At 32.4% G+C, this 17908-nt stretch overlaps 2 protein-coding genes across 5 annotated transcripts in view; both read left to right on the forward strand.

Moving 5' to 3' along the window:
• The first annotated feature begins 1184 nt into the window (after nucleotides 1–1184).
• Nucleotides 1185–7359, forward strand: LOC146937467 (molybdopterin biosynthesis MoaE family protein). 4 transcript variants are annotated; one of them, XM_085751761.1, is made up of 4 exons: nucleotides 1205–1313; nucleotides 3860–4066; nucleotides 4396–4438; nucleotides 6343–7359. In XM_085751761.1, the coding sequence occupies exon 4, from the start codon at nucleotides 6449–6451 to the stop codon at nucleotides 7028–7030; it is 582 nt and encodes a 193-aa protein (XP_085607887.1). In that variant the 5' UTR covers nucleotides 1205–1313; nucleotides 3860–4066; nucleotides 4396–4438; nucleotides 6343–6448; the 3' UTR covers nucleotides 7031–7359. The 4 variants fall into 4 exon arrangements, with proteins under 4 accessions (XP_085607885.1, XP_085607887.1, XP_085607886.1 ...); XM_085751760.1 differs by lacking the exon at nucleotides 1205–1313 and adding an exon at nucleotides 3467–3609; XM_085751759.1 differs by lacking the exon at nucleotides 3860–4066 and having other exon boundaries at nucleotides 1185–1313.
• Nucleotides 7360–13196: 5837 nt separating this feature from the next.
• Nucleotides 13197–17908, forward strand: part of LOC146937468 (Aldolase superfamily protein) — a 5007-nt gene continuing 295 nt past the window's right edge. Inside the window, exons 1-9 of the mRNA XM_085751762.1 lie at nucleotides 13197–13334; nucleotides 14236–14427; nucleotides 14598–14805; nucleotides 15004–15183; nucleotides 15633–15713; nucleotides 15787–15950; nucleotides 16450–16586; nucleotides 17027–17142; nucleotides 17586–17908. The exon at nucleotides 17586–17908 is cut by the window's right edge and continues 295 nt beyond it. Coding sequence (XP_085607888.1) covers nucleotides 14261–14427; nucleotides 14598–14805; nucleotides 15004–15183; nucleotides 15633–15713; nucleotides 15787–15950; nucleotides 16450–16586; nucleotides 17027–17142; nucleotides 17586–17834 — 1302 coding nt within the window. The 5' untranslated portion in view covers nucleotides 13197–13334; nucleotides 14236–14260 and the 3' untranslated portion in view covers nucleotides 17835–17908. The remainder of the gene's footprint in view (nucleotides 13335–14235; nucleotides 14428–14597; nucleotides 14806–15003; nucleotides 15184–15632; nucleotides 15714–15786; nucleotides 15951–16449; nucleotides 16587–17026; nucleotides 17143–17585) is intronic.

The raw sequence follows: 17908 nt of genomic DNA on the forward strand, positions 1-17908 counted from the left end.
AGGAATATTGCAGTGAAAAAACCAGCGTGAGTTAAGTCACGCTCCATTATTTGTAAATTAACACTAGCGTGTGTTAACTCACGTAACGTATTTTAACTCACGTAAATTATACGTTAGCATCACTTAAGTCACGTAAGGGCATTTTGGACATTTACTTTGGGAATGAGCGAAACCATTTGGGTAAAGAGCATAATTCATTCCCGATTAGGACATTATACCATGTACCCCTGCAATCAATCCTTCACCCCTACAAAATATAAAAAATGTCAACTTTACCCTTTTTCATATCTGACTTCACCCCCACATTCAGATGAGTTTCCTGTTAGCTGATATAAACGGGAAAGGTTGAGGAAAGTTTTTTAGAAACTGCAGATACCACGAATTTAAGACAAACATCTTCACAAAGTTGATTGATTCCACGATTTCCCGTTAAAATTCCATGAATTCTCGTCAATTGTAATTGTAGGGGTGTACAAACTTCTTCTTTAAGTAAAGAAATTGATTTTTGACGGAATATTCTGGAAAAACAAGATTCTCGTCAAAATTGCATGATTTCATGATTCGTGTACGGGTTAGAGATTATTCCCTTCAAAATTACATGATTCCACGATTTCAATTTTTTAAGTAAATAGTAAATAAACATCATCACATAAATGGTAACAATTTTTAGAGATGAGATGATAGGAATTTCCATAGTACTCATTTCTCATAAATGCCCAACCATCTTTCTACCTAGATCTGTTGATCCAACGAAAATTGATTTTTTAAAAGTGAAACCTGGACAATGTTAATGGGTTTAATATCATGGAGGTTTAGGTAAACCAGAATGGTTCATGTTTCTTCTTCCGTGGATCTGCAGTTAAGCCACACAATTGTGGGTTAAATTCCCAAAACTTGTCTCAAATTTTCCGGTTATCAAATTTAGCAACTCAAACAACATAACTCAAGCTTTCTGGAGAATTATTCAATTATAGGGGTGAATTCAAATGATCAAAGGGGTAAAATCGACATTTTTTATGGTTTGTCGGGGTGAAAGACTAATGGTAAAGGTACAAAGTATAGTTTCCTCCCTATTATTATCTCACAAGCCCAACTCGCTTCTTATTTGAAGAGGCCCATCAACATTGAATTAAGACAAAAACACACACATTTTTTTAATTAAAAAATGAATGAAAATCCAAAAACAATAACAAAAACTCATCATCATTTCCAGTTCCATCAAATCAATTCAAATACTATATACAACAAAATACAGCTGCTGCAGTTTTGTCCTTTATTACCAGTCGGAGTTAGTCGTCGCCCGCCAGAAACAGGTTTTCCTTCTCATCTACTTGTTTCTCCATGCATGTTAATTTCTTTCAAACTTTATCAAACTCATCAAATTAATAATATTTATTGTGGTGCTAGCTAATTTGATTATATATATTGATAATGATAAAAGCATAATCAAAATCTTGAATATTTATGGTTGGTCATCTTGAGTTCAATTAGGATATTGACTTTGCTTCCTTAGTGCTTCATTAACCGTTTTTGAATTTGTAAATTTTCGCTCTCAACTGTTGTTGTTTAAACGCATGATTATTTTTTTGGTGGTGGCCGGGGTTCGAACCCCGGACCTTGCATATTGTATGCATTGTTCATACATCTGAGCTAAGCTCACGAGAACTTCTATGATGATTATTGAATTTAAAATACGTGCTTTGAGTTTTTTGCGATTTAATGAGTGACCGGAGTTTATCTTGAGTTTGAAGAATCAAAAGCATGAATTCATGTTGATTTTCACTACTAGTTTTTTTTTTTTTTAATTGAATGTGATAAATTCGTTGCCTGATATAAGCAAATCTTTGTTTGGCTAATATGAGCGTTGTGATGCTTACATTAATCAGTTTCTTTTGATTCATAGCTTGGGAATTTATACTCCGCGCTTGGTTGGTTCGTAGTTCGTTTCATTTTAGGCGTAGGTCCTCTAGATTACCAAACTAAATAAAATCTGAGAATGTTTGTGAAGATGAAACTTCATATGAGGATTCTACAATCCATTTTCTTTCAGTTTTTCAGTAATACAAGTTTTTTTTTTCTTCTTTAAATTCAATTTCTTTTGTTCCTAACAAACCATTAAAATTGGTTCTGCTCTGCTGGTTCCTTGACGTGTCTTAACACAGATTACAATTTTTTAACCCAGAACTCATTTTCATTTCAGAGTTCAAATCATATGACGTAAACTGTATTTAGTTAATCATAGGTAACATAAATTATCAACTGGTGTATTTTCCTCTGAGGCAATTGAATATGATGTATATACATTTTATAAATATTATTTTTCCTCCCCAAGTATCACAATCCAGTAACTTTTTGATCTTCCCATCAATAAACGATATGTAAGAGTAACTAAAATGGTATCTTTCTCATCTAAATTTTTTTATGAGACCAAATTATTATTGTTGATACTTACTTTTTGACCAAAATATTATTGAAATATTCTAAAAACTCACAATTTTGACTTAATGTAACTTTTTATAATAACCATGATACTAACTTTTTATAATCACAATTGCTTGATATTCCCATTGCTTAGACCATCTCCAATGGTCCTTGTTGAAGCTTGTTGAGACATGTTGAAGCCATTGGAAGAGCCTTGTTGAAGATGAGGTGGAGGAGTTGGGTGATGAAGGTATTCAACATGTTTAATCCTGCAAGCTGAAGCCACGCGGCGCGTTTTTATTGTTTGAAACCTGGCGCGTGCGTTACACGCGCCGACAGGGCGCGTCGGGCAAGATGAGGGCGGAGAGAGAAAGAAAAGTGGGGGGATAAGGGACAGCTGGCGCGTTCTTATTGGCTGGTTGGATTTTAAATTATCTTCATATTTTGCACTCAATTATTTCGGTGGAAATAAATTTTTTATTTTTTATTTTTTTTACCAAAATTCGTGATTTTTTTTTCTCTATAAATAGAGACTTGGATCATTTCATTTGGACACAGAAAAAAAATCAAGTTTTTCACTCTCTTAATCTTATTATTAGCCTTTCTTTTAAGTTTTAGTCTTTGATTAGTGAAATGGTTCCCAATAACAATCAATTTAACACCCAAAATTCTTCTGATTACCCATTTAACTACCAAAATCCCAACAATTATCAACACCCAAATCAATTTCGAAACCAACATTTTTAAAAAAATATTGTTTTTTTTAAAAAAAAATATTTGTATTATTTTAATTTAATTATAATCGATAATTATAATTTTATGTGATTATAAAAACAAAAATTAAATAAGAATAAGAAATAAAAAGTAGTGGGGTGTAGGGTGTTGAATGAAAACTATTGGAGTAGTAAAAATTGAATGGATGTTGAATTAAGAGAGAGAAAATGATGTGGAGTGTTGGGAATTGAAAAAGTGGGTGTTGAAGGTTATTGAAAAAAATTTCCCATTGTACATGGTCTTATAAGGCAATTAAAGCCTCCCCAAGCTCAACACATAGCACAGAAAATAAAACAAACAGAGGAGCAAGAAAAAAATAAACCTAAAAAAACATTGATTTCTTTCTTTCTTTCTGATTCTCCGATGTTCTAAGATCAATCTTACGTTGATTGTTTGTCAGTTTTCTTCAATCAGGTATGTATTGATTGACTCAAATACTGATTATATGAACTTTTAATTTTTTTCAATTGGGAATTTATATTAAAAATTAAACTTTTAATCGATTTTCTGAACTGTGATTGACTTTGAAGCTTTGTTATGTAGTTGAATTCAACTGGGTAGTTTTAATTTTTTTTTTCTCCTTCAACTGGGTTTGTTCTATTAAGATTACTTGTGCATGTTTTTTGACAGTGTTATTGATATTAATTTTCATTGTTTCATGAAGTTAGTCAACGTAGATTGTATTACTGAGAATTAGAGGTAATAAATTTTTACTTGTTAAATTCATATGCAATGCATTATATCACTTGGAACCAAACATACACTTAAACAGCCCAAATACCCCCACTTCAGAAAAAAAAAACTTAGTTCCAGCCAGAAACAATAGAGATTAGAGACGCGTTCGTTCCTTTTCTCTTCTTCACGCCAGAAAGTAAGTCAGAAAGGCTCTTCTTTCTTCTTCCACCACTCTCCGCCTTATTATTCTTTGCTAATTTCACTGTTATTTTGTTGATTTCATTGTATTTGCAAATTGTGAAATTTTACTGTATGGTATAATCTTGTTAGTTTTTGTTGTTAATCTTGTTGAAAAAAATTAATTTATTATATTTTATGGACATATGGTGTGTCTAATTTCACTGTTAGTTTGAATGTTAGTTTGAAATTGTGAAATTTCACTCAATGCCTTGAATCATGATTGCATTTCTTTTATTTGCTATTTGCTAATTACTAATTATCTCTTAATTTTTTTTATTGGTTCAGCTTCAATGTTGCGGAATTGCTCAAGAACAGTCAGAAATTGCAGGTTCTATTTTTTTTTTTTTTTTTTTCAATCTTCCTCTATGCCTCCTAAATTGTCTCCTAAGTTTAGAAAGTTTGATTCTGGATTTGAGAAGCATAAGAATAGGAAAAGAGTTGATGACTTAATTAAATCCCAAACTGGAGCTCTCGATAAATTTATTATAAAAGAACCACAAATTCCTATTGATGATAATGTTGATGTTGGGGATGAAATTCTTGAAAGTGTGGTTACTACTGAAAATATGAAGTATAATGTTGATGTTGATGCTACTGAAAATGATATTGTTGCTGGAAATGTTAATGTTGTTGATGATAATGAAAATGTTGATAATGTTAATGACATTTACATTGGTGTAGATATATTTGATCCAAGAAATTGGGATTGTGAAGGGTCGTAAAGATAAATCTTGTAGACATTTTACGGCTAATTTGTATGCTAGAACTTTATCAAATGGAGAGAAGTGCGATAGAAATTAGCTTTTTATGTTTAGGGGCTAAACATAAAAAGCTAATTTCTTAAATATAAATAGAAGATTACTCTTTTAAGAACTCTTAGAAATTGTGGTTGGGCCTAACACAACCTCACAAAACCGGCTTGTGAGGTGAGGATTGCCCCCATTTATAAATACATAGCCAGGCCATCTCCTATCCGATGTGGGACTCTTAACACACCCCCTCATGACCAGCACTATTGGGCTTGGTTCGTGGACATAAATGGTGGGTGGCTCGATAGCGGAAACCTGATAGCAGGTGGCCCAATGGATCTTGAAGAGGCTTTGATACCATCTTAGAAATTGTGATTGGGCCTAACATAACCCCACAAAACCGGCTTGTGAGGTGAGGATTGCCCCACTTATAAACACATAGTCAGACCATCTCCTATCCGATGCGGGACTCTTAACAAGAACCAATTGCATTTTATTTTATTAAGGGTCCACTTTTACTATGTGAGCCGGGCCACAAATTTCATAGAGATGGCCCTGTAAGTAATGCTAAGAACTATGGTGAATCCATGCCAGCTTCCACTGAGCTTTTCAGGCATGCATGTTCCCTTTCTTTTTTTTTCCCGTTTTAATCTTTAATTGTTTTTGGACTGTGTATGTTGGTGATATATAAGCAAAACCAAGTATTGAAAATCTTTGTTCATATGAGCTAGCTACTGAACTGTGTCTGTGAGTCTTTGCCCCAATTATATGCCCATATGATTTAATAAATAGACCAATAATGTTAAGTCTAAATGGATATACCATATAGTATCTAATGGGTTTTGTTTTTTATTTGTGGATTGCAATGATTTTTCCAAGAAGAAAATCTTGGACTTAAGATACATTGTATTCGCAATGGCTGTTGCCAAATACACAAGCAGTGTTGAGTGCAAGAGTTCTTGCATTATAACTAGTAATCACCACATTATTTTGTAAGGAGTTTGAAAAACAATTTTAGGCACTACATTTTTCATCTTTTAATCATGTTCCTGCATTATTTTGTAAAGGAGTTTGAGAGACAAATTCATAATCTTTTAATCATTTTAAGAACTGCACTTGACCCTTATGATGATTTGTGATCAATCAATAAATAGTACACAAACAAAAAAAAAAAAGTAGAAAAGAAAATGAAATTAATCTGTGCCGTTTTTTTTCTCATTAAAACAAAAAAGTAATTAATTTGTTTGGCTTCTAGCGAGTTTTTCAGTAATACAATTTTTTCTTTCTTTAAATTCAAATGCTGAACGTTTAGGTGAAAGCAAGCTCTCTATTTCGAAGGGTCTATAATACATATTTTTCTTTTGACATGCATTTTGTATTTTATTTGTTATCTGATGTTGATTGTGGACAGTATAACTCGATGTTTGCATGAGTTTCATAATGTCTTGTGTTCCTGATATAAGAAGCTGTAATCAATTTGTAGGATAAACTGCTGATCTCATCCGCTTTGATCTTTGCGGAAAGAAAAGGCCCTGAAAGCAGAAGATTTTCTCAATTCTTCAGAATATTATCTAATCTTCTTGTAGAAAATGGCTGCCGAAGAAGATAATAAGGATCTTATTGAAATCGTTGAAAACTTGAACTCAATCGATGTTGCTAAATATATGAATTTTGTCAGTGCCCCACAAGCTGGAGCTATAGCTACATTTTCAGGCACCACTCGTGACACTTTTGACGGAAAAACAGTCGTGGAGTTGATATATGAAGCTTACATTCCAATGGCGATACGTTGTATCAAGTCCGTCTGTGCATCTGCAAGAGAATCCTGGAATCTACATTCCATTGCTGTTGCTCACCGGCTAGGTACAGTACCTGTTGGAGGAACGAGTGTCTTCATTGCAGTGTCATCTGTCCACAGGGCTGATGCGCTTGAGGCATGTAGATATTTGATAGATGAGATAAAAGCAACAGTTCCTATTTGGAAAAAAGAGGTTTATTCAAATGGCGAGGTCTGGAAAGAGAACACCGAATTCTTGGAGAGAAGGTCCGAGCTTGGTAAAAAGGATGTAGTTGTAGATGGCTCTATGAAAAAGTCGGAAATTAAGGAGCATAGCAAAAAGCTTTGTTGCGGGAATAAGGTTCGGGTTAACGATGAAGGTAGCAAGGAGTAAAGTCAACTTTGGCGATAAAAAATATACAAAGGGTGATTTCTATAATTTAACATTAGTTTGAAAAATCTTTCTCTCCTCGACCGTTTTCTATTCCCTGTCTCTTTATAAGATTGTATTTAAGCTTTGAAATCAATAAACCTGTCCATCTCTTGTTATATAACCTCTTTTATTGAGATTATCATTTCCATCACAATCAGAAGAAGGAAAAAAATGAATTTTCAACATTGGCATGAGAGGGATACAGAGAAATAATGTTAATAGAGAATTGTATAATACATGTTATGATGTTATTGGGGCATCTAATATAATTCTGTCAAATTTAGTTTTTATTGGTAAGCATAGATGATGGTGATGAAAGCAAGAAAATAATATTACACAGTTCCAACTTCCAATAATTGTGATGAAGTTTTCAATTGATCTTGCACAAAGATAACATTAGTTTGCAGGAAAAGAAGTTATCAAAAGATAACTGCTGTCAAACTTGAAAAATTGATACAAGAAAAAAGGACAATGAGGCTACATCAAAAGAGGAGAAGTGAAAAAACAGAACCTCTCTCTTTACCTTTAGTTCCTTTTTTTTCGGTCAAGTAGCCTAATGGCTCTTTCCTTTTATAGTTCATAATCAAGACTAAAATTACTTAACATTTGATAGATTGCTGATCCACAAGAGAAAAACATCTCCATCTCTTAGTACATCTTTTATGCAGGGTGGATAGACAGTTGATCATGAAATTGAAAGAATATTTTATTCTTTAAGGATGTCATTTACATGGTAAGTGATCTTTAGTCATTTAGATAAGATTGGCACTCAACTGTCAAAAGGAATAAGAGATTTTCTTGACACTTAATGCATATTGGTAGCATCATGAAGTTCCCACAGATAAATAACTTTTCTGCCATTGGTGCCGATCTGAGTTTGAGGGGAAGTTCATAAACCCTAGTCCAGAATGAGGTTGGTTTTTCTACCTTAGAGGGTTACTTTATTCTTGAAACTAGACTTTTGACCCATGTTATGTTATAGATGAATATCATTATATTTTTTTACAATCAATATGATATAAAAAAAATATTGTGAATATCATTTTTGGAATATCAGTAGCATCAATGAGTTTCAAAATAGTAGTTCATCCCATGAAATTTAGCTTGTATTTATGTGTAGTAGTCTTTTAAGTGGGATCATTCTTGAAATGCATTTTAGGATGAGGAGGTTGTTATCGGAAACACTAGAGACAAGGATATTTTCTGCACTCCTTGTAGATAACCAAGAGATGCAGATTTTTTTCCCTGGCTATTGAATCTCCACCAGGTTCTTGTGGTGCCAAGAACTCAAAATCTTTTGTTTAAAGGACCGTTCATTGAAATATTTGTTCGACTTCAGCTAGAGATTAATCGAAAACTCATATGTATCACATTGGATGAGATATATGGCTTTAAAAAGTCTGTCAAAGTTAGAGACGTGTTTGACCATATGAGTCGGTTTTTGTAGGGTTAAGTAAGTTGGCTACAATGTAATTTTTAAAATGGTATAAAAGTCTTTTCAAAATCCATTATATTTTCCTTTATCGGATCACTTGTTGTCACAATCCATTTGTCTAGTCTTGAGCATGAGAGGGTTATATCAAGAGTTACACATTATATGAGATATATGACTTGAGAGAAAGAAAAAAAACATAGTGAAAATCATCTCTCACCATACAAGTCGATCCCTATGTTCGACCGTCTCAATTTCATCAAACAATGGTATCCACTTCTTCCTTTGAAAGATTGGCGTTCCTCACATGCTCCATTGCGAGGATGAAAACAAACTAGAGAGAGAGAGAGAGAGACAAAAGACAAACAAGCATAAGACATAGAAGGAAAAATAGAAACTAGAACAATCTAAGATAGAAAATCCAAAAGACAATGGGGTCCAAGATTACATGGGAAGAGACCTGCCACCTGGAACCCTAGGATCCCACTTGAAGTACCAGGTTGAGGATATTCAAAATTTTAAATTCAATAAAATTTTAAATTCAATAAAATCATAACTATAGCAATATCAATCACAAAGTTATTTTCCCACTGAATGCTCTGATGTCCCATAATTACAAACTAAACACGCTATTCACACATTATGATTGTCTCTTGTCATCTTTGGATCGATGTACATGTGATTCTTAATGAAGAACTAGAGATTTTTGGCATTTCTATTTTATTAAATTTTTGTTTTTTAAGTAGTTATAATTTTGGTAATAATGATGTCCACTAAAGTATGGAGGAAGACACACTCTACTCAACAAGCAAAAATAAAGACTCTAAATATCAAACAACAAAATAGACTTTTCACCCGTGCGAAGTGTAGTAATAAATAACAAAATATATAGCATATAGTTCCATGAATGTCGCATACAGTTTGAATGCATCAACGTTAATAATACATTTCGTGTTTAGTTGTTATACATAGGAGAAAGTTTCCTAAAACACAACATTTAATAGATATGAAAAGTCTAGTAATTATAGATTGCGGAAAACTTCATGAAACACAACGTTTGTAGTGCTATCGACACAATCACCTTCTTCATCGAGTAGCAAAATCTTCAGCCCCTTTCGTGACGTAACTCTTGATATTGCTACATATAGTTGACCATGCGAGAAGACTGGTTGTGGAAGGTATCGGTCAGACCACAAGACTCCTCTATAACTTCTCTAACACCACAATTAAAATCCTTCAATTTGATTCTTAAACTTTAACCATGCCTCTTATTTAAAGTCCATTTGTTACAACTTTTTTTTAAAATAATTTTTAAGTGTTTCATCTTTTTATAACTTTTTTGAAAAGAACTTTTTTAGAAAAAAGCTTTAAATGAAAAATTGATTTAAATATCAACAAAAATTATTTTAAGTATTTCATCAATGAATTTTCTTTTGATAATAAAATTTTAAATAATGCTTAAAATAATAAGCTATTTTGAGTAGCTTCTTATAAAATTCACTTTTCAAAGATATCTTTTTAAAAATGATATATGATTTTATTTTAAAATCTTTAACAGTGAATATATAAATTACACCTTCCGTCCCGGAATATCTAAGCCAGTTTGGTTTTTCACACAGATTAAGAAAAATGTATAAATAAAGGGGAAAAGGGAATATATTGAATTGGGAATGATGAAAGTAGTGTTAATTAGAGTTATATTGTATTGGGAATGATGAAAGTTGTATTGAAAATTGAAATGACTCAGTTATTTTTGGACACTTTTTTTTAGTAAATGGGTCAGATATTCCGGGACGGAGGGAGTATTGAATATCAAAATCACTTTTTTAATCATAACAAATGCATACAAAATAATTTCAACCATTTTTTTAGTAAGTTCTTATAAAAGTTAAAATATTTTCTAAAATTCACACACAATACATTCTTTACATGATTGATAATAGTTTAAGAGCTATTTAATATAGTTTTATAGTTTAGAGACTAAAGAGAAGAAAATGATAATTTATAGGAAAACGATGGTTTATTCTTTTCTAATTTTATTCCTATTCACACAATATATGATTTTGTATACTTGCGGATGAGATCATGTGGTATGAGATGATGGATATCTCCCATCCGTCGGTGTATTCTAGATATTTATTTATGATTTGTGTAGAGTTTCATTTTCAGGAGAATGCTTGAACAAAAAATGGAATGGACGTGATAACCATATTGAACCATAGCCAGGTCTGTATTAATTAATTAAATTAATGTACTAAAAGATGGGCAAGTCCAAACCATACATGATGTAGATAGATAGTGGTGACTAAAATGTCTTATCGTAGCTATTCAACTTAGTGGTGGGGGCAAGATGTCAACCAAGTTTTAATAACATAAATATTAGAGGTGAAGTTACTGCCAGATGAAGATTCAAAGAATAAAAATCAAGGGACTTGAAAAAATATAGAAACATGCATGTTGAAAGATTGTGTCATTGGTATAATCATAAAATTTCGTAGGTGGCTGTTGCAATGAAATATATCTCAAATTATACATCAAAAGTATATGATTGTGAGGCTATAATTAACTCGTTTTATAGCTTTCTTGTCAACATCAAGAGCGATCTTGTTCACACTTGCGGTGGAATTCTATACATTCATTTTCTTTTTGGGGTCAAGGAAATCTGTACATTCTAAACCACGCGATTTACCACTGTCTCAATGAGCTATAGTGTCATGTAAGTCTAAACATTTTGTTAATTAAAATTGGAATTTTGAATTATTATGAGGGCAAAATTGTCAATTTATATGTTCAACCTCCATCTCCAATGAAATTACTGCATTTTCTTTCAAAATGAATCAACCACTCAGTTTTTTAATTCGTTCATTTTTAACAATACATGTACATTTAATAATTTAGCTGGTCAAAAGAATATTTAATAATTATTTAATTAAAAATGGAAATAAAAAGTTTAATAGTCATATTATACACTAATTTCACGTTGAAATTCCATAGGACCTCTCAATTTTTTTTGGGGACCATATGTGCTTAATCAATAAAAAAAAAGGAGGAGTGATATTTTGACAACCAAAATCAAACAACTTTAATGACAACCTTTTTTTCTCTCTTCTTATTGGACAAGAACAATAGAGAGAGAAAAAGGAAGAGAGAGAATAAAAGTATAATGTGAGTATGAGAGAGAAAGTTGTCACAAAAGTTGTTTAAAAGTGGTTGTTCAAATATCATTTCTCAAAAAAAAGTGTGTTAAAACTTATTTAGTTAGCATTATTCATAAATTTTGGTGTAGCTTTTTATTTAATTTTACCCTTTATTTAAAATTTATTTATTTATAATTTTATTATAATATTATTTATCAAATAATAATTTTAAATTTAAATCAAATCAAATTTGATCTAAATTTATATTTCAAATAAAATCTAATTATTAAACCAATTTTAACTAAATAAATTTAAACCCTAATTATATTTTGAATTAAAAATACTATAATTAAAAAAATAACAATATTACATAAAATATAACAATAATAAATATTAAATTTGCCTCCAAAATTTTAACCTTAGCATTTGCAAAAAACCAATTATATTATTCACTCGAGTAAATCAAACAATCATTGTCTCCGTGAGCTTAACTTTGTTGGTATGAACAATCTATAATATATGCAGGGATCAGGTTCGAACCCTGGATACTTCATCTATTCATCTCAACCAATTATATTATTCACTCGAGTAAATCAAACAATCATTGTCTCCGTGAGCTTAACTTTGTTGGTATGAACAATCTATAATATATGCAGGGATCAGGTTCGAACCCTGGATACTTCATCTATTCATCTCAATAGGGTGAATTTTAACCACTAAACAACTTGACAAAAAAAAGTCAAACAAACGTTATGGTTCCACCTTAGTTCAAATAACATTAATATTATAAAACTAAATCAAATAAATAATACTAAAATAACCAATAATGAATTTGTCAGGGTGGTAAGTAATTTTGCTCCCAGTGATTTTTTTTATCATGTGCAAGTTTGCACGTATTAAGAAGTTCAAAGTAGTATGTTTATATTGTAACTTGTGTATTTTATATTGAATATATACATTTTAAATAAATAATTGTTGGTTTCAATAAAAAAAAATTGTATATTTGTTAAATGGTCAAGTGTTTGATCTTTAACTCTTGTGAATAAAGAAAATTCAGAGAACTCACCTTGATCGAAAGTTCTTCGACAAGAATTAATCATCGTTAAAGTGTCAAACTTCATATTTATAAAATTGCAAACCGCAAATAAATAATAGTAACACAAATATTATATTATAAAGTATAATAAATAAAATATAATATACATGTGCCGATGTTTGAACTTTGAATTCTTCATTTTTTTTGTCAAGTAGCCTGACGACTAATATATGCAATTAATGTCCTTCGCAACTGAACTATGCTTCCATGAACTCTCACTTATTCATCTTAAAATGAATATCTAATCATCAAATGACAAAACAAATATATATGGATAAAGAAACACATTAAAATTTCTACTAAAAGAAAAAGAAAAAGAAAAAAAGAAGAAAAAGCAGACATACCGTTTCTTCTGGTATTAAAAATGACCACATTCTAATTTGGTGAACCATCCATCCCCTCACCAACCAACTAACTTATTCATTTATTTATAAATATTCACAACTTCATCACGCAACCTTTATTTTTACGCGTTCTTATTCTTCTTCTTCTTCTTCGTAAACATCACCATATTCAAATTCCCCCAATTTCTAGGGTTTCGTAAAAACCCTATCCCTCAACGTTTTCTTCAATTCTTCGTCTAATTTTCATTCGTTTAAGGTCAGCATGCATCTTAAAATTCCTTATTTTGCTGTAATTTGAAGGTGGATTGAGAATGATCCAATATATAATGTTATAGTTTTGATTATGCTTTATTGCTTATTCATAACTCTGAATTATTTGTTGCATGTCAATTTGTCAGACTTTTGAGTCAATTGTGATTAGTTGAATGAGGAATGAAATTGAATTAGCTCTTTGACATGTTAAACCAAAGGAATGAATTACAATTTTTGAAGGATATCGGTTGCAATTTAAGAATCCAACAGTACAATGTAGTTTTTATGGCCCCAAAGCATATAATGCATATTGATCCGGTCCCAAATATAAGCAAAAACTAGTCAAAAAAATTTATGCATTTGGTTCAAATTCAAATACATCAATTTTCTTTGACAAACTTTTGCTTATATTTGAGACCGGAAGGAGTATGTCTTAGCTTGCTATGGATGGGCAAGTTTTGGATACAAAATTTAATTACTCTTCTATGATGGTTAATGGAAGGTTTTCTTGTGTCTATGAGTTGCAATGATATCTTCTTGATTGTTAAACATTTAACGAGTATTAAAACCCACATTAGTTTGTCTGGTGGTGCAGCCTTGGGACCTTGGAGTGTACTTCTCTCAAGGTCTCAGGTGCGAATCCTCCCGGTGCCAATTTCAGTTGGCTAGTCCATAAGGAGTTTTGCTCTGCATTTAATTGGGGCCCCCGCTAGTCGACGGTGTGATTGGTCTCCTGGATTAGTCGGTCTTTTGACTGGATTAGTCGGTCCTTTGCTTGTAGTTGTATTTAGATTTCACCATTATGCGTATGAATGTATATATTTCCCTACAACCTGGTGAAATGGTAGAAATCATTTTAAATAAATTCTTGTTGCACAATACTTACTCTGAACATCTTTTTCCAGCTTTGTTTCTCTCATCCACTTCACCATGTCAAGTTTGGAGGAGCCACTTGGCCATGACAAGCTGCCAAGCATGAGTACCATGGACAGAGTTCAGAGGTTCTCATCTGGTTGTTGCCGTCCACAAGTAGATAATTTGGGTATGGGAAACTGCTTTATTGAAGGACGAAGTTGCAGCACATCTAATAGCTGCAAGTGAGTCGAATTTTGCAACTTAGTACAAGTCAATACTTATGCATATATTTAATATCATTCAACTTCATTTTGTCATCCTTTACTTTACATTAACTCCTGTCATGTATTACTGACCTATTATCTGCCAATTATATATATATAGCATAACGTTAAGACTATATTCCGTGCAGTGAAGACAATGAAGATTACACAGCAGAAACATACCCTTGGAAAAGGCAAACAAGAGACATGTCCCGAGGTGACTCTTTCAGTCCAAGGACTATGACCACAGGGAGAAACACGATGAAATTTGGAATCGTTGAGAAACCACTTTGTACCTCAGATTACCAGTATAGTCAAAAGCGCAATAACAAAGACATGCAAGATATGGCATATAAGGTATGCAACGGCAGCAGTACTTTCTGTTCAAGGACAATTTTTATTTCTATTAAATTATAATTCTTTGGTGTCTCTTTTTGTATCTACATTTTATGTTTTATGTCATAAAGTTTAAATTCATTGCAGTTGGTGATTTTGTCATATTTCTTTGGTTAGTTGGTATGTGAGATACTTAAATTTTTTAACTGGGCAATGCAGTTTATGAAAGGTATGCCTGAGTTTGTTAAGATAGTTGAAGTTGGACCAAGGGATGGATTACAAAATGAGAAGAACATTGTACCAACAGATGTAAAGATTGAATTGATTCATAGACTAGCATCTACTGGGTTATCTGTCATTGAGGCTACTAGTTTTGTATCTCCTAAATGGGTCCCACAGGTATATATTATATGCCTTTGTTATATTTATTTAACTTGATATTGATATTGATATTATGAATGATTGTTGTGGCACGCTTTCTTCAAAGTGCATTTACATGATATTAGTTCTCAATCCCATAAATTAAAAGGTAATGGTAAAATACCATTTTCTGTTCTATAACTGAACCATTATATTTTCTTCCAAAATGATTTCCCCCAGTTTTTATTTGTGATCAACAAAAAAGGTATGTTATCCATTTTTCTTCCCAACAGATTCATTCACCCCAAAATCATTCAATCCAAACAGACCTTACGCATTTACTGCGCAGTTGTAGTCTATTTGTCCATTATAAAAGATACGATTACAAATTTACAACTAAAGTACTAGTTGACAGTTGTTATCCTTAATCAAGTACACTGTGATGTGAGATTTACCTGCTTCAATGTCATTCGATTTATGTCTTTCAGTTGGCTGATGCAAAAGATGTGATGCAAGCAGTTCATAACCTGAGAGGCATCAGATTGCCAGTTCTGACTCCTAATTTAAAGGTGCAACTATCTAAAACAACCATACGTTGCCAGCTTTACATTCAGATGTCTTATCTATATTTTACATTTATAGGGGTTTGAAGCTGCCGTTGCTGCTGGAGCTAGAGAAGTAGCTGTTTTTGCATCAGCTTCTGAATCTTTCTCAAAATCAAACATTAATTGTAGTATTGAAGAGAGTCTTTCCCGCTATCGAGCTGTCACTTGTGCTGCCAAAGAGCTCTCAATTCCAGTTCGAGGGTATACATTTTTTTTCTTCATTATTCTAAGCATCCATCAAATATCTCCACTTTAATATACTTGCAAGTTGCAAGTGGGTTTGTATGCTTGATTGAAAGATTCCAATTTTTTTTTTCCCATTTGATATTTTCTATAGGATTCACACGTCTTTCCCTGCAATCTTCTCTATATTCGGTGGCTCATGTATAAATTAATTGAAAAGTTCATCTGACATTGAACTGGTTATCACTATTATTCCTAATGCTATCCCATAAGACATCAAATTCTACGAAATACTTAATATCAGTCTCAACATCTATATCTGTATTGTTGTTTTGAGATGATTTGGCACTGGTGAAGACCTTCTTTGTATTTTTGAAACTCAATCAGGTCAAGCCGTCAAGGTCTTAACAGTTACACATGTGAAAGTCCCTTTGTGTGGATATTGTAAATTTTACGGACAGAAAAATTCTGTTTCTGTTGTACTTATTCCAATCGGTGCTGTATTTAAATTTGGTAGGTATGTATCATGCGTTGTTGGATGCCCAGTTGAAGGACCAGTTCCTCCATCAAAAGTAGCTTATGTAGCTAAAGCACTATATGATATGGGTTGTTTCGAAATCTCACTTGGTGACACAATTGGGGTAGGCACGCCAGGTAATGAGTTAGATGGCTTTCTTTTTTTATTTTTTATATTAAAGTCGAACTTGGTTTGAGAAAATCATTTTTTTTTTTGAAGAAGCCAATTAAAAAATATATATTAAAAAACCAACCCAATTAAGCACAAACTTGGGTTTTGCTTTTTGTTTACTCATAGTCATAAAAATGTTTTTACCATTTCGTATTTTCAAAGACTTAATAACATAAATGTTATTTTCACCATTTTTCTATACAAGTAATTGAATACAGAAATCAAAGGGAAAATAAGGTATCATGTTTGTATTAATTACTAGTGAAAATAGTAAACGAGTGTCAAACATTTAATTGAGACTAGGAAGAATTGGGGAATTAATGTCAATTGTCAAACTTTGTGTTTTTCCTCTTAATCCCGAATATACATACTCTTTCTGAGAGTTTATTATTTTAACTGTGATCAGGCACCGTAGTTCCAATGCTTTTGGCTGTAATGGCTGTTGTACCAACAGAAAAGCTTGCTGTCCACTTTCATGACACATACGGGCAATCCCTTCCAAATATTCTTGTCTCCCTCCAAGTAAGTTAACTAATAGCTTGAATTTTTCATTTCTTTTTGTTTATTGGTGAGTAGAACTTATTAAGTTTCTATATATGTAATGTGTAATAAAAGCGCCAATTAATGACTGAATTATCAAACGACTATAATTAATGGAAATTCACTAGTATCAATGAAAACCGTGTACATTAGATTTGGATTTTCTGCAGTTGGAAAATCCTGAATTTGCCGCAGCCTTGCATGTCAGGGCTGCCTGATTAAGATTAAACAAATCATGTTGCAACTGCCAGAGATACATGACTGTGGCAAACTCAGAATTTTCTAGCTGTAAGGAATCTGGATCATATATTTATTAGAATGCAGGTATCTGTATAACCAGGTTTAACTTTAAGCTGGGTCTGCATTTTATGATTCGGTAGTCTCAGTTATTAATGGACATTCTTGGTTTGTATGCATATAAATAGATGGGAATAAGTGCTGTGGATTCTTCAGTTGCTGGTCTTGGTGGCTGTCCATATGCTAAGGGGGCATCAGGAAATGTAGCGACGGAAGATGTTGTGTACATGCTGAATGGACTTGGTATCAAAACCAACGTTGATATTGGAAAGCTCATGTCAGCTGGCGACTTCATCGGCAAGCAGTTGGGGCGCCCCTCTGGCTCAAAGACTGCCATTGCCCTTAACCGAGTCACTGCTGATGCTTCCAAGATATGATAACATCTATATATAGATTTATATATTGTAGCATAAAAATATATATCCAGGTGATTCAACCAATGGGATATCAT

Source organism: Medicago sativa, chromosome 3 (assembly GCF_051527215.1).
Source record: "Medicago sativa cultivar Bolivia chromosome 3, Bolivia_mono, whole genome shotgun sequence".
In the NCBI taxonomy this organism is placed as follows: Eukaryota; Viridiplantae; Streptophyta; class Magnoliopsida; order Fabales; family Fabaceae; genus Medicago; species Medicago sativa.